Source organism: Pezoporus occidentalis, unplaced genomic scaffold, assembly GCF_034315485.1.
Source record: "Pezoporus occidentalis ecotype Australia unplaced genomic scaffold, CSIRO_AGI_Poc_V1 ctg148, whole genome shotgun sequence".
Taxonomy (NCBI): domain Eukaryota; kingdom Metazoa; phylum Chordata; class Aves; order Psittaciformes; family Psittacidae; genus Pezoporus; species Pezoporus occidentalis.
In genome coordinates this window covers 251,967-266,469 of record NW_026913295.1, presented here as the reverse complement: position 1 = coordinate 266,469, position 14,503 = coordinate 251,967, and the positions used below count along the sequence as shown (strand labels likewise).

Genomic DNA, 14,503 nt, shown 5'->3' with positions numbered 1-14,503 from the left:
ACTAGTGGCAAGTCCTACACTTAAACTAAATAGGCTCTATTCAATCTGAAGCACCGCTGCAATTACTGATGATTAGTGAAGTACCATGAAACAGTGAGAAAAACCCAAGTGGTCAACACTGACCCCAGCTGCCACACAGATGCACCAGTAGCAGCAAACACATAATCCAGCCCAAATTGGCACAAGCTCCATGATCATTAGCACATGAATGTGTACCCTGCTGCAGGCTTCTCTCTCCACCCACAGGATGCTGCCCTGAGGCAGCTTGGTCCTAATAATAATTTCCAAGTGAAAATACTTATTTCTAATGGGTGCTATTACATAAAAGGTAAAAATAAACCACACCAGAAGGAAGCTTTCCTCCCAGCTTATCTCCTTTCCCATTCATATAAAATACTATGTTTGGGAAGACCACTTTGGAGTTCAATTCATATTGCTAATTTTCTTTGGCAAAACCCCCATGTTATCTACAACCACCCAAACTGAAAACTCAATTACAGTAATGTGACACCCACACCCTGCTGCACAGAAACTGGGTAACACGGGGATATGCAAAATGTTGATATTCCAAACCAGCAGCAGGTAGCAGAGCTCCTGCAAGCAGAGCTGCAGCAGTACAATTCCCAGGTGACGTGCAGCTCAAGAGGCAAAGCACACCAAAACAAAGAGGAGCCACCTCAGTCCCCCAGCTCACTTTGGGCACTGCCTCAGACTCCCTGCCTGGAACATCCCTCCCTGTGCTGGCTGCAATGCTGATGGCATCTCCTGCTTTCCCTCCACAGCTCTGCATTACCCAGCCTGTGAACCCAGGAAAAAGGTCAAGTTCTACTGACCCCTGCAAGCCCAAGGCAAAGCTAGCTTAGGGAGATGCTAGCTGCAGAAAGGGAAGTGGACAAAGAAATAGGTCTCTATGACAGCATCTTCAAGGAGGTTCCAGAGCTCAGCCAAGTCATAGTGGATTTTTTCTCAACCTAAGGACCACCCCTGAGGCCAGCATCTGGCCCCTCCAGCCCCTCCAAGGCTATGCTACAGCAGAGATACTAGACTTGATTCTAAGATTCTATGCCTTCTGCGATACAAAAGCTATTAGAAGAATTTCAACATTGTAAAATGAATCAGTGCCAAGTTCCTTCCCAAAATCACCATTTTCCCTACCATCACACGCACACACATAGTAAAAAAAGCGCCCTTCACAAACAGCCAGTAAGAAGCAAAACTCTCCACCCCCAGAAGTGAGACTGCTCCACAGTCTCTGCGAAGGGAGGAACTGGACACAGATCACCTCTCCCCAGTGCTGCTGCAGAGCATTGCAGGTTGCAGTCAGGTTCTAACACAAAGATCTGCATGGCTTTGTCAGCAGTAGTTGGGTGTCTCGTGTTCTGTTTCAGAGAGACCTCACAAAGGTCAGAGTTATAGAGAAAAAAACATTTGGGGGAGTTTTCTGCCAGACGTTATCTCATTTTTATGCAGGGTCTGCCCCAAGCAGACCAAACCTGTCGCAATCCCTGGCAGTAGTTGCCAGAGACTCCTTTGGCAATAGAAGAACCAATATTCGTTTTGGCATTTCTGCTGACCCCAAGAGGAGGTGGACCTTCCCCAGGCGGCCATAAGGAATCCTGACTTCCCTGGTGCCCAGGGCAACCTGTCAGCATCCTGCTTCAGAGCCGGGAACCTCACAGCCTCTCTTTCCCAGGGCCAAACTCATGACTTCCTCACAGACCCAGGTAACTCTGGAGTTCCTACCCTCAGCTCCCAAAAAGGCCATCAGAAGTTTCAGACTAAAGACTGAGGACTCAAACCAGTGTTCTTCAGCAAAACTTGATTCTGTAAGAACATTTCCAATAAAATGCTGATATCAAACACCACTGGAGTTATTTCAGACCAATGTGATCTATGTAGCAAAAAGACTTGGTGGTGCCCCAGCACTTTGATGCCAGCCTGTTCATACTACGACACCGGCACTGGTTGCCCAGTTGTCTTTGATGTTGTTAAAGGTCTTTTCCAACCCAGTTGATTCCATGATTCTACAATTTCAGGATGCTTTAAGATCTCCACTGCTGTAACAGAATCCCATGTTTATGTCACATTAATTATGTTTATGACTAAAAGACAGCTTTGGGCACGTGCCTGTCCCCAGCCTCTGATCTCTGCCTTCACCCAGCTGCAATGAACCATGGATGCGCACCATACTAATGGGTGGCCATGGGGCTGATTTCAACATTTGAGCAGAGCCAAGTGCCACCTGCCACTTCCCAGCTGGATCTCACAGCACATTTTACAGATATCTAAGCAGTACTTAAACAAGCAAGAATGCCACATTTCCCATTCAAGCACTGCACAACAGAGATCCATCTGCACACAAGTACTTAGCGCAACCAGCTTTATCCTGCTTTTCTGTTCCTGCTACAGGCAGAGCACTGGAAGACGCTGCAGTTCATTTTCTGGTTCTGAGAGGTGCTGATTACCAAAGTGATTCCATATGTTAAGTTTATTTATTGCAGAACAGATCAGCAAAGAACTGAAGCTGCAGTGCAAATGCCACACACAGATCCATGTTTCAGGACTGCTCAGTAGGAGAGTGGGGCTGAAGCAGCCTCAACACCAGTGTGGAAAGGATTTTCCCAGTACTTCTGATGTAGATGGTACCAGCCTCCTCACTGCATCCATCTCAACTCTCTCCTGCTGCTCCACACACCTTTGAACCTTTCACTGCACATCAAGCACAACCCCTCCAGGCAACAGGAAGAGTTGCCCTGATCTCAACCCTCCTCCATCTCTACCTCCAAGCTCTGATAATTAACAGTATATCCTGCTCTGCCACCTCAGCCCAGCTCCGTACCTCTATCCAAACCCCATTTCACACTATATCTACCTGGCATTAAAGAAGAAGTCTAAAACAAAGAGACGAAAATCCCTCCATGAAAAAACAGTTCCCACAGACCCTACAGGCAAAACTCTGGCACTTAAATTCTTTAAACCCAACCCCAACACTTCAAAATTCCATGACAAATCCACCCTCAGTGCTGCACCTATGAACTGTTTGTATTGTCTCACCCCAAGCCCAGCTTCTTGGGGAGCGAACAATGCTGTTTGATACCTGGAGTTGTGTTTAACACCAGTTTAATGTTGAACTGGTCAGCACTGGTGAGTTTGGGCTCAAGAAGCCATCAGCAGCAGACGACTCGACGAGATAAGAATTGGCGAAGAGATATATTCTCCTTGGTGTCCAGGAGGACAGGAGAGAGAGGACAGTTTCTCCATGCAAAGACAGGAGTAAAGATGAGCTGGAAGCATATTTGGCGGTAATGGGAAAACCAGGAGTATCTGCTGGAGAGCACTGACCAACCCGGGGGTGAGTAAATCCAGTTCAAAGCACTCTTCAGATTCCAGCAATACCTCACAATAACAACGTGCCCAGAAACATGCTTTTCTTATTCTCTCCTGTGTTGTAACCAGTCAGGTTTTGACCCTACAAGTTTTCTGGGAAATCTATTAAAAGTCTATTAAGCATCCAACAACCCACTCACCAAAATCACCATGACGCAAGAGCATATGGTTTCTACCAAGCATGACTGTCTTTCAAGCCTGAATAGCACCTTCTTTCCAATAATGCCTAAGCAAGCGAGTTACCAAGCGATACAGGACACAGCAGTCATCTACTTTTTTCCACCCATTAATCCTCAAAAAATCCTATAAAAAGGGGAAGGGACACAGGAAGCACAAAAGTTAGAGTCATTTAAAGTAAAGTGTAAACTCTCAAGCTGCACTGCATTGCCACAAATAGCAAATATTTAAAAATAAAACATTATTTTTAGCCTAAGTGGTGCTTAAGGATTTGGGAATAAACTATTGCCCAGAGACAGTGGTATGTCATCAGCTGAAAACGCTGAAGCAGCAGTGTCCTGTTCACACTGAACACCGGCTTAGGGGAGCAGGAAAGAAAGCATTTGGGACCCCAATTCCAACACGCAATTAAAACCTTCCCTGACTCAGCCAAAACCCAGAGGGACAGTATTTAAGGAGAATGAGGCAGATATTGTAGAATATAACAGAATCATAGAATCCCAGACTGGTTTGGGTTGGAAGGGACCTTAAAGCTCATCCAGTCCCAACTGCCTGCTACGGGCAGGGACACCTTCCACTGGAGCAGCTTGCTCCAAGCCCCTGTGTCCAACCTGGCCTTGAACACTGCCAGGGATGGGGCAGCCACAGCTTCTCTGGGCACCCTGTGCCAGCGCCTCAGCACCCTCACAGGGAAGAATTAATCTCAGCTCTTCCAGCAATGGCTGCTTTGCACAGGACAATTTATTTCCCCCTTCCTTCTCTGCAAGCAGCAACTGTAAGGTCAGGATATGTAATTCCAGCTGCTCACAGACAGGTACATGATCTCCCAGAAAGGGGCTGTAAAGGAGAACAGGCTGGAATTTATGCCTGTTTCTTTATGATGCATGACAGCCAACGACCCTAAGGAAGTAGGAAAGCAGGCTAGGAAAGTAAATCCCCTCTCCATGATCTCAAATTGAGAGTTTTTTGAACAAGGGGAAAAGCTAAATTAAAAAAAAAAAAAATCATCAGTGTTGAAATACCTACAATTATTGCCCAGGTTTTTTTCTTTTTAAACAGTTTAAATCAAATACCTGAGGAAGCAGATGGGAAACTCTTGTACTGGAGCTCTCTGTAGACCCTGCTGGAAAACTAAATATGAGACTTAACAAAAAAGATGTTTAAAATCATCATTCTTATAAAAAAAGTCCTGAAAAACTTAAAAAAAAGTTACAAACTCCTTTTTCCTTCACGGTAATTTCCCCAGCATTTCTGATCCCTGTGAAGACAGACAAGGAAGACAGCTTCCTGCTCCCCTGCACGGTGTGGGTGAGGTAGGGATTGACAAACTTTGGAAAAATCCACATAATTGAGAAGACAAATGCTGAACAGTTACTATAGGGCTTGAACTCTTCAAGGAAAAAGGCAAAGCACGCCAAGAGGCCAGACAGCCCCATCGCGGCTGGGTGCAAGTACACAGGATCCCAGTTGCATTTCAGAAGCACAACGCTTTCATCCTCATCCAGGCTGGGCCTTGCTGGTTTTATCTGGTTTTATCTGTTTCTGTAAGTGCTGCATCAAGCTGTAAAAAAAACCAACAAGCCACTGAAAGAAAAAGTACCATCTCCCAGGAAGTGCAGAGAGTGAGAAAGAGTCCCATGTCTGGAGAAGAGAAGCTGTGTGGAGACCTCAGAGCAGCTTCCAGTGTCTGAAGGGGGCTACAAGGATGCTGGAGAAGGACTCTTCATCAGGGGCTGCAGTGACAGGACAAGGGGTAACGGGTTAAAACTGAAACAGGGGAAGTTTAGATTGGAGATAAAGAAGAAGCTCTTCCCTGTGAGGGTGCTGAGGCACTGGCACAGGGTGCCCAGAGAAGCTGTGGCTGCCCCATCCCTGGCAGTGTTCAAGGCCAGGTTGGACACAGGGCTTGGAGCAAGCTGCTCTAGTTGAAGGGGTCCCTGCCTCTGGCAGGGGGGTGGTACCAGATGATGTCCTTTCCAACCCAAACCATTCTGTGATTCTATGATTATGTGTATGTAGAATGTCACAAAATTATACACCCAGGCTCAGTAGCATGACCTGCTATTGAGGCCATTTTTTACTTCCCATGAGAAGGCCCTCTTTTGCTTAAAATGTTGAAAAAATTTAATGACTCGGGCTCAAGATTCCCAACTTGGAGGCCTGCTTACATATGAACTAAAAAAACAATAAATAAAACCCAAAGTTATAGCCAAAATAGCTCAGTCATTTCAGAACAGCACTGTTTTTCCTATGTTAAGATGCTCCTGTGGCCTCAGGAGCTACAGTACCCCAGTGCTTTCACATTAATACACACAGAAGTCAGAGGGAGAAAGAAAAGGACATAGAAGAGGAACTAGTTGAGCAAGAATGCTGGAATACTGATGGGCAGTTTCAAAAGTGAGGATTAGTCATTTATAAGAGGCGATTAAATTTCAACTCAATAAAAGCAGCATAACTAGAAGTCTGAAGGAAGCCAAGTTGTGGAAGAGATAGGAAAGAAAGAGCTAGAGAAGGTCACAACAGAATACCAGAAGTTGTCTCGTCCATCTCCTGCTCCAACTCAGCTCAAACTGTCAGGAATACTGTAAATTTTTAAAGACATCCCACAGCAGGGACTTCCCAACCTCCCAGCACAGGCCACTTCACTGCTGCCGGGAGGATTTTCCTGCTCCTTTCGACCCTGACTCAATCCTATTACCAAAACCTTTCTCCCTCCCCTCTGGAACCAGGTTGCTTCATTCTTCAAGAACCTTGTGTTCCCATCTCTGCCTTCTCTTCTTTTAACTCAGCTACCCAAGCAGTTCATCCTTCCTGGGGGTGACACCTCAATGCTTTAAATCAGGCTTTTGCCTATCCTCAGGGGTTTCTGCCCAGGTGCACGTTACCTTGAAGAGTCCTGACTCAACCTGCACGCTGCCTCCTCCTTGGTGTCAAGCGTAATGAAGGATCCCATAATCTCCAACCAACACTGGCTTGTACAGGGTCTTTTCCATGATATTATACCACCTGTTCATCTTTAAGAGTTGATCCTATACACTATATTCATCTTTAATTCGATTAAACCTTACAGAAGAGCCATCCTTCACAGACAGCCTGACTGACTTGAACTCTAGCTCCTTAAGATCATTTGGAGGAGTTCTAGCATTACTCCCAATGTAGCTGCAGACTTTCTCACCTTCATATTACACTGTGTGCTTCATCATCCATATCCTTACAGTAATGCTGAACAGAACCAGACAGACCCATGCAGCCCCACTCAAGACATACTTCTGTTCTTTCCAAGTATAATTATCCAATCAATGACACATCTACTGAAGATTACTTGTTTGAACACATGCTTCCATATGAGACAGCATCAAAGCTATTCTTAACTCAAAATGATACCTAATTCTTATCCCCTGCTCCTAAGGCGCTTCCACAGAGTAAGTCCAAACTCATTTGACACAACTGACTCTTACCGAAGAGTTGTGCGAGAGCCACTGCAGACCTGTCATCTTCTCAATACTTACAAGTACTTTGTTTTGCTGTACCAGAGTTCAACTGCTAGAAACCCATCCCACCAGAGCCTGGAAAGGAGCACAAAGATGTTTACTCCTCCTTAACTCCTGCTGTTACCAACCAGCCATGAAGCCCACAAGCAAGACATCTCACACCTCTCTCACACTGCTCCCCATCATCCAACACCGGTAAAATTACCCTGTCAGCCTGCACTGCAGAGATCCCTGTGTAGGTGTTCTAATTTGGCTGCTGACCCAGGCCTGGAGTTAGAGCCACACTAGAGCTTCTCTGGGTTTTCCATTTTCTTTTTAAGAACACCAGGAAATTTTACAGATAAATAACACTGAAGCAAAGTTATATACTTAAAACGTTAAGAAATGTTATAAATAATACTGGTTTGTTTAGGTATTTCCAATCCAATGCAAGTTCAGTGTAACCTTGGTTTTCATTACACAGCTCCTTCAGGAGGCAGCAGAAGCAGGGCTTACTTCCTTGATAGAAACTGAGTATTTTGTTTTAATCTCATCACCCAACACAAGGCAGCATTCCTAATGGACCGCAGACAACTCCAACTCTTCTCTGAAGGGCTTCCCAACAATGGCCCTCCTGACAGTACGTACAAGTGTATTGTGATTTTGACAGCTTCCTTGGGAAATGAAACGCTATCATCCCCAACTCGGAAGGAAAAATTAGGAAATTAGTAGTTAAGGTTTATTTTGGATGCTCAGGAAGAGGGTTTGAACCTCTTTTTAAAAAGCCACAAATATTTTCATGTATTTCAGGGACTTGGTTTAGTGGGGTACTTGGCACCGTTAGGTTTACAGTTGGACTCAATGTTGTTTGAGGTCTCATACAACCCAAATGATTCTATGATTCTATATTCTCCAGTACTTCACAGGGGATGGACTAGATGATGCTTACAGGTCCCTTCCAACCCAAACTACTCCATGATTCACTATACCCAGAGCACAGCCCACAACAGCATTTGTTAAATGCCAGTGCTCAAGACAGACCCTACGATGCCAAGCCAGGCATGCAGAAGGGAATCACTTCTGAAAAAGCCTGGGTAAGATGAGTTAACCACGCACACATGGAGCTCCTGTCCAGGAGCTTATTCACTAACATTGTCCCATGCCTAAAGCAACAAGGCAGAGACCTTACAAGTAGTTTTTGTCACCACGTGTGCTTAATTCAACTCTGGAAAAAAATCAACTCCTATGCTCAAAAGGAGGCAGGACCTCCAGAAAAAAGTGTGCAGTTGTTTTAAGCCTAGAAATACAGGCAAGAAGTGTCATCTAACCTCAAATTTGGCATTCCCCAGCTTCTGAGTGTTCATATTCAGACTAAATATTCCGCTATTTAGATTGCTCATGACAAAAAGCAATGTTTTGACACAGGTGTTAATTTTTCCCTTAAGAAGGGTTAAATCCAACTAAACAGCACGCAATAAAGACTGAACATTTCCCCAATAAAACAGAAGCTGTTTCTATTCCATACAATAAGTCCAGGAAGCAAAAATCTATCTGCATACTCTGAGGTCAGTCAGGCTGCAGACGGATATTTTATATCTGAATATTAAAAACATGTGCTTTTCTGTAGAGGTTTTAGAGAACCTGAACCTGCTGGTGCTCAGCCTGTCCCATGGAATGCTGAACACCTTCAAACCCCAGTGACAGAGGACTCACACCATCTCAGAAGGGGTCAGGGCGTGCAGGACTGTAACTCTCTCTGATGAAAACATACATTGTTTAGACAAGATGAGGAACATTTTTTCAAATTTCATCTTTAATCATTTCTTATTTACAAACTAATCCTAACAATGACGTGATGCATCCACAGCCCCATTGGTTCCAGCCTCATAAGTCAAACATATTCCATCCGCAATGCTAATTAGTTTGTATCATAGCAAAAATGTTCTTAATAAACACAAATGCAAAACGACTTCAGGGTTAATTTTTTAACTATGCAATAAGGCAATCACAATAACAGAGTCTTCAGGGGAAACATTTTACTGTACACAGACACACCAACTGCGCGCCCGAATCATGGGGGCACGCTGCCCTAGGAGGTGAATCGCAGCCCTGCTGCACAGGAATTGCTGACACTATTTTCAACGAGTCTCTGCATCACCATGAATACTTCAACTCACTCCCTATGACTTTACAAGAATAATTCTCTGCGTGTGTGTGTAGAACAACAGCTAGAACAGGGCTCCAGTCTCAAGTGGAGTCTCTAAATTCCATTTTCATAGAATAGTTTGGGTTGCAAGGGACCTTAAAGCTCATCCAGTCCCAACCCCTGCCACAGGCAGGGACACCTTCCACTGGAGCACCTTGCTCCAAGCCCCTGTGTCCAACCTGGCCTTGAACACTGCCAGGGATGGGGCAGCCACAGCTTCTCTGGGCACCCTGTGCCAGCGCCTCAGCACCCTCACAGGGAAGAGCTTCTGCCTAAGAGCTCATCTCAGTCTCCCCTCGGGCAGGTTAAAGCCATTCCCCTTGGCCTGTCCCTACATCCCTTGTCCCAAGCCCCTCTCCAGCTTTCCTGCAGCCCCTTCAGGCACTGGAGCTGCTCTAAGGTCCCCCTTAAGGAACCTCCTCTTCCCCAGGCTGAGCCAGCCCAGCTCTCTCAGCCTCTTAACTGTTTTGATGGAAGCATGTTAGGCTGACAATGTCCAATACCAGGCAAGTCTCTGGCTTTGACTACTGAGCTGGCACCAAATGGGAAGCTGGGCTGAGTCCACCTTGAGGCTTATGTGCCACCCACCATGAGCAGGGGTGACCCAGAAACCTTTGTTTGCAGAGCTATTAAAAAAAAAAAAAAAGTTTCAGTTTTTGGTTGGTTTTGGAAATTTGATTTTGACAAGAAATTAAAGATGTTACATAACCATGTCATTAGAGCATCATTCTGAGAGACTGTTTACTTAAAATGATCCGTTTGGGTTAAGAACATCTGGGATATTCCCTCTGGCTGTGTACAGAATTCTCTTGACCAGTAAAAGGATGTTAACAGCGCTCTGGTTTTGCAGCTTATCTCTTTATGAACATATTTATGCTCTGGCATAAATTTGAAAGGAGCCAGAAGCCAAAGAACCCATCCTCAATGGTGCGCACCAAGCAGAGAGCAGGATGGTAACAATGCCAAACAAAACACATTTTGCAAGCCACCAACACTGACCACGCGCCGCCGAGTGCCGTGTTCTCATGCAGGCATGTCACAATGAGAAAACAACATCTCTACAAGGGTAAAACAAACAGCACCCAGAATTTCTGAAAGCATTCTTCCAAAACTATTGCACTGGATCCGATTGCCTCATCCACAGGCCCAAAGGCCATTTGCACTTTTTTTATGTAACAGATGAAAGGATTACAGAAAGCTTTCTGGGGCTGAATTTGGAACTAATGATGGGAAAATTCTTTTGTTAATCCCCCATCTCTCCCCACTGCTAGCAGACTACTGAGGCTGGAAAAAAAAAATGCTATCTCCTGGTAGCCTGCTTCTACTTTGCTCATCAGTGCAAAATATTACACTCAGGAGGTTTGGGAAGACCCATCAGCAAAGCCATAAGATCTAAAGGATGGAGCTACACTAAAAATCTGAGCAGAGAGTGAAATGAGACTTCAATTAAACCCTGGACACACTGCAACGAAATCAAAGGATGGGACGCATCTGCTCAGGGTGGGTCTCTGCAAAGCAGCCACCTCCACTGCACCCAGGCTTGCTTTAGGATCAGTGGGGAAAAACAGACTTTTCCAGGCCAAGCTGAAGGGATCACCCCTGGGCAGCCCTTGCTGGTGTTTGTGGATGCAGAGGGAGCTCGAAGAGATCAGCCAGCATCACAGAATCCCAGCCTGGTTTGTGTTGGAAGGGACCTTAAAGCTCCTCCAGTCCCAACCCCTGCCACGGGCAGGGACCCCTTCCACTAGAGCAGCTTGCTCCAAGCCCCTGTGTCCAACCTGCCCTTCAACACTGCCAGGGATGGGGCAGCCACAGCTTCTCTGGGCACCTTGTGCCAGCGCCTCAGCACCCTCACAGGGAAGAGCTTCTGCCTAAGAGCTCATCTCAGTCTCCCCTCTGGCAGGTTAAAGCCATTCCCCTTGGCCTGTCCCTACATCCCTTGTCCCAAGCTCCTCTCCAGGTTTCCTGCAGCCCCTTCAGGCACTGGAGCTGCTCTCAGGTCTCCCCTTCAGGAGCCTTCTCTTCTCCAGGCTGCCCCAGCCCAGCTCTCTCAGCCTGGCTCCAGAGCAGAGCTGCTCCAGCCCTTGCAGCAGCTCCGTGCCCTCTCAAAGCACTGCAAGGAGCTCAGTGAGGCTGGCGGCACTCAGCCTGCCCCAGGAGAGGGACCAACCCCTCTGGGGAGCGCAGCGGCTGCTGCGGCCGCCCCGCTGGCAGGACGCCCTCCTACAGATCTCCAGCGCTGCTCCCTGCCGCTCTCCGTGAGCCCACCAGGGAAGTAAAAATAGATACCACCAAGTAATCGCTCTTCTAAAAGCAGAGTTGAATCATTTTTCAGTCATTTAACAAACACAAAAGAATCTACATGTACCAACTCCGCTCGAGAAGTAAACTTTGCATAATTAATCGGGATGCCTCCAATAGTTGTTCATCTGTGAATACACAGCTACACCAACTGGCACTCAGGGGAAAATGCCTCAGGCCACCTCAGGGAGCAAATACCTCAACTGAGCAGGGAGTCTGAGCTGGCAGGGGAGGGGAAAAAGCAGGCCTGAATAACAACCTGTCCGGAAAATCAGTACAGTTACCCAGCTCCCTAAAGCCTGTTTCATCAGCTATCAGACGTTATCAGCTACTTCTGAATTAAGCCATACTTTATCTTAACCCCAGAACAGGCTGAAGGCACCTAATTAGTTGCAGAAGGTGGGAATGTCCAAAGCAGGTCAGGGAAGTGGAAGTCAAGTGAACTGGTGAAATGGGGAATTCGATGGAAAATTTGACTCAAATAAAAATAACTATTGACGGAGTAGTTCATGAAGATGAACTTCCCCTCCTGCCCCCCAGCACAGACGATGCCATTTTATCTCTTAGCTCTAGGAAGGAAAGAGATTGCAAGAAAGGTGAAATTACAGGGCGGTTATCCTCATCAACAGTGACACGAGATTGGCAGAGTGCCTGAGAAACCACTGCAGATAGTTAAGCACAGGACCTAAAAGAAGATGTGCAAAGGAAAAATAGCCCCTGGAAAATATTGCTGGCATTTCAGCTTTTCCAGCTTGCCAGTGGCAACAGAACACTCAACCATATCCCCTTGTACCACACATACAAAAAAAAAGGGATTGCCTAAAGACACAGAAAACATGGGAGTTCCACTTGCTCAGTGGTGATGAGCAATCTGGTCCCTTACCTAGAAGGGTCAGGCTAAATCCTCATCACTCCATACAGAGCAGGTTTCCACAGGAAGGTTTCCACCGTTTGAGAAAAGAACGAGCTGCCTGTAGTTCAAAAAAGAGCTCACCTGAAAACATGAACAATTTTGCTCTGGGCTTTGTAACTATCTGTGAGGAAAACCAAACCAGCATTCTTTGTGTTATGCGTAAAAAGGAGGGTTAAAGCGTTCCCAACTTCACAGGTGTCTCAAGGCTTTGGTGCTAGAAAAGGCTGGCACAGTCAGGCAGAAAGGCAATGGTACAACACATATTACCTTCAGGGTTCCAAAACCAGATGGATTTGGAGAACCTTCCCCTACTCCCAAGAGAGGGAAATGGGACACAGAGCATGTATTTTCCTGATGAGAAACCAAGGTTTCATAGAGAATGAGTGAGCACGCTCATGCTCCTCATCTGCTTTCTATTTAGAGCAAAAAAAAAGCAATTAATAAAACTTTTTAATCAACAATTATTAGAAGACTTTTGAAACAAAGATTTCTAATTGAAAATGTCATTCCTCACACAAGGCAGAGGATCAAAATATGACAACACCACTAAGCAGTTTCTCCCAGCTGCACAAACCATTTCTTAACCATCCTAAGACTAATAAACAAAGACATATTCTAGACATTTCCTATCCCTCCTGGACTTAGCCATGTATGCAAGGCAAACATGAGAAAGCTGTCTTCTTACTTTACTCTTAGTTGGAATGGAGCTCCCAAGTAGTACATCACATTACACGGTTGTTAACATGGGAACCCCCTCATTCTGAGCATGCAGAGAAATACAAGGGGAAAAAATACAGGTCCAGGAAGAAGCCGATTTAGGCATATCATTTATTGCCAAGTAAAAGGACATTTACCTTCTCAGTGGCTAAGTACAACACAACCCAAGGGTAAACCATATGGCTCAAGCCTTTGTGCAAGGGAAAAAGCTGGCAGGACTCCAAGGCTCTAATTGAACTATTACCATATTGTAGGGAATGAAAAGTCAGAAGACAGGAGGATCTGCTCTCCTAGGGCCAGTTTATGTCATGCGAACAATTAAGTGAGTAACAAAACAAAGTGAACAGGAGAGCAACTCCACCATTTGGATACTGGCTTGTTTTAAAGAGAACAGGTACTGTTCTAGTTCAATATTGCATTTAATTTGATCCTACATTCAACACCATGAAACCTTTCAAATCCAAGTCCTTTCCAGCAAACAACACTTCCTCAATCACTAGCTCAAGACTCTTCCATTTCATTAATAAGACAAGACATGGAGTAAAGAAAGATCAACTGAAACCCAGCAACGCACAAAAAAAATCAAAACTGTCTTAAAACTGAAAATTGCAAAAATTGAGGACAGAAGTTTTGTATTTTGTACAAATAATCACCAATCTTTTGTTTCAAAGGCAGGCTTGATAAAAATATTCCAAGTGTTAACCATCGCACATGCACAACAGGTATGTGGTGAAACACAATAAACCCACCAGGTCATGAACACGTAGAATCTGTAGTGGCTGTTTATACTGTCCTGTTACTTTGTGGGCAAAAAGCAGTGCAGTTGTATCAATCACAACGTTAACATGAAAATGAGTCTCTGAATCTTGTTCTTACCATTCTGCTCATCCAGCTCATTCCCAATTTCCTGCCCCATTTGCTTTTGCCGGGATATGATTGAAGAAAGGGCATCGAGTCCAGCATCTTGCTCTGCACCACAAAAAGACAATGACATGAAAAACATTGCTGATATGCTAGGATATGTACCAGAAAAAAGAAGGGAAAGATCTAGTCTGTGCTTAAAGAGTTAAAATGGATTGAGAAAAATACATCAACACAACATGAAAATGAATCCTTATAGCAACAGCACTCAATGTGAATGATGGGTAATTAATTCGTCTGCTCTGGCTGGGACATTTAGCTGAGGGCCCCCCCACCAAAAAAAATCCAGAATTCAGCATTCAGCTGTTACTCAATCCTAAATGCAGGAGATTTTCTGGCACACGTATAGAGATCCCTGATTAGCCTTTTTCAATTTTCCAGGAAACTTTTAACAAGAATAAAAGACAAACA

General features: G+C 45.2%; 1 protein-coding gene across 7 annotated transcripts in view; it reads right to left on the bottom strand.

The window, feature by feature from the left end:
• STX8 (syntaxin 8) overlaps positions 1-14,503 on the bottom strand; it is a 102,530-nt gene that overhangs the window by 71,913 nt on the left and 16,114 nt on the right. For all 7 annotated transcript variants that reach the window (XR_009963164.1, XM_062610523.1, XM_062610524.1 and 4 more), the window contains exon 6: positions 14,048-14,140. Coding sequence is in view for 6 of the 7 variants with exons in the window: in XM_062610523.1 (XP_062466507.1) it covers positions 14,048-14,140 (93 nt within the window). In the remaining variant the exon portion in view is untranslated. The remainder of the gene's footprint in view (positions 1-14,047; positions 14,141-14,503) is intronic.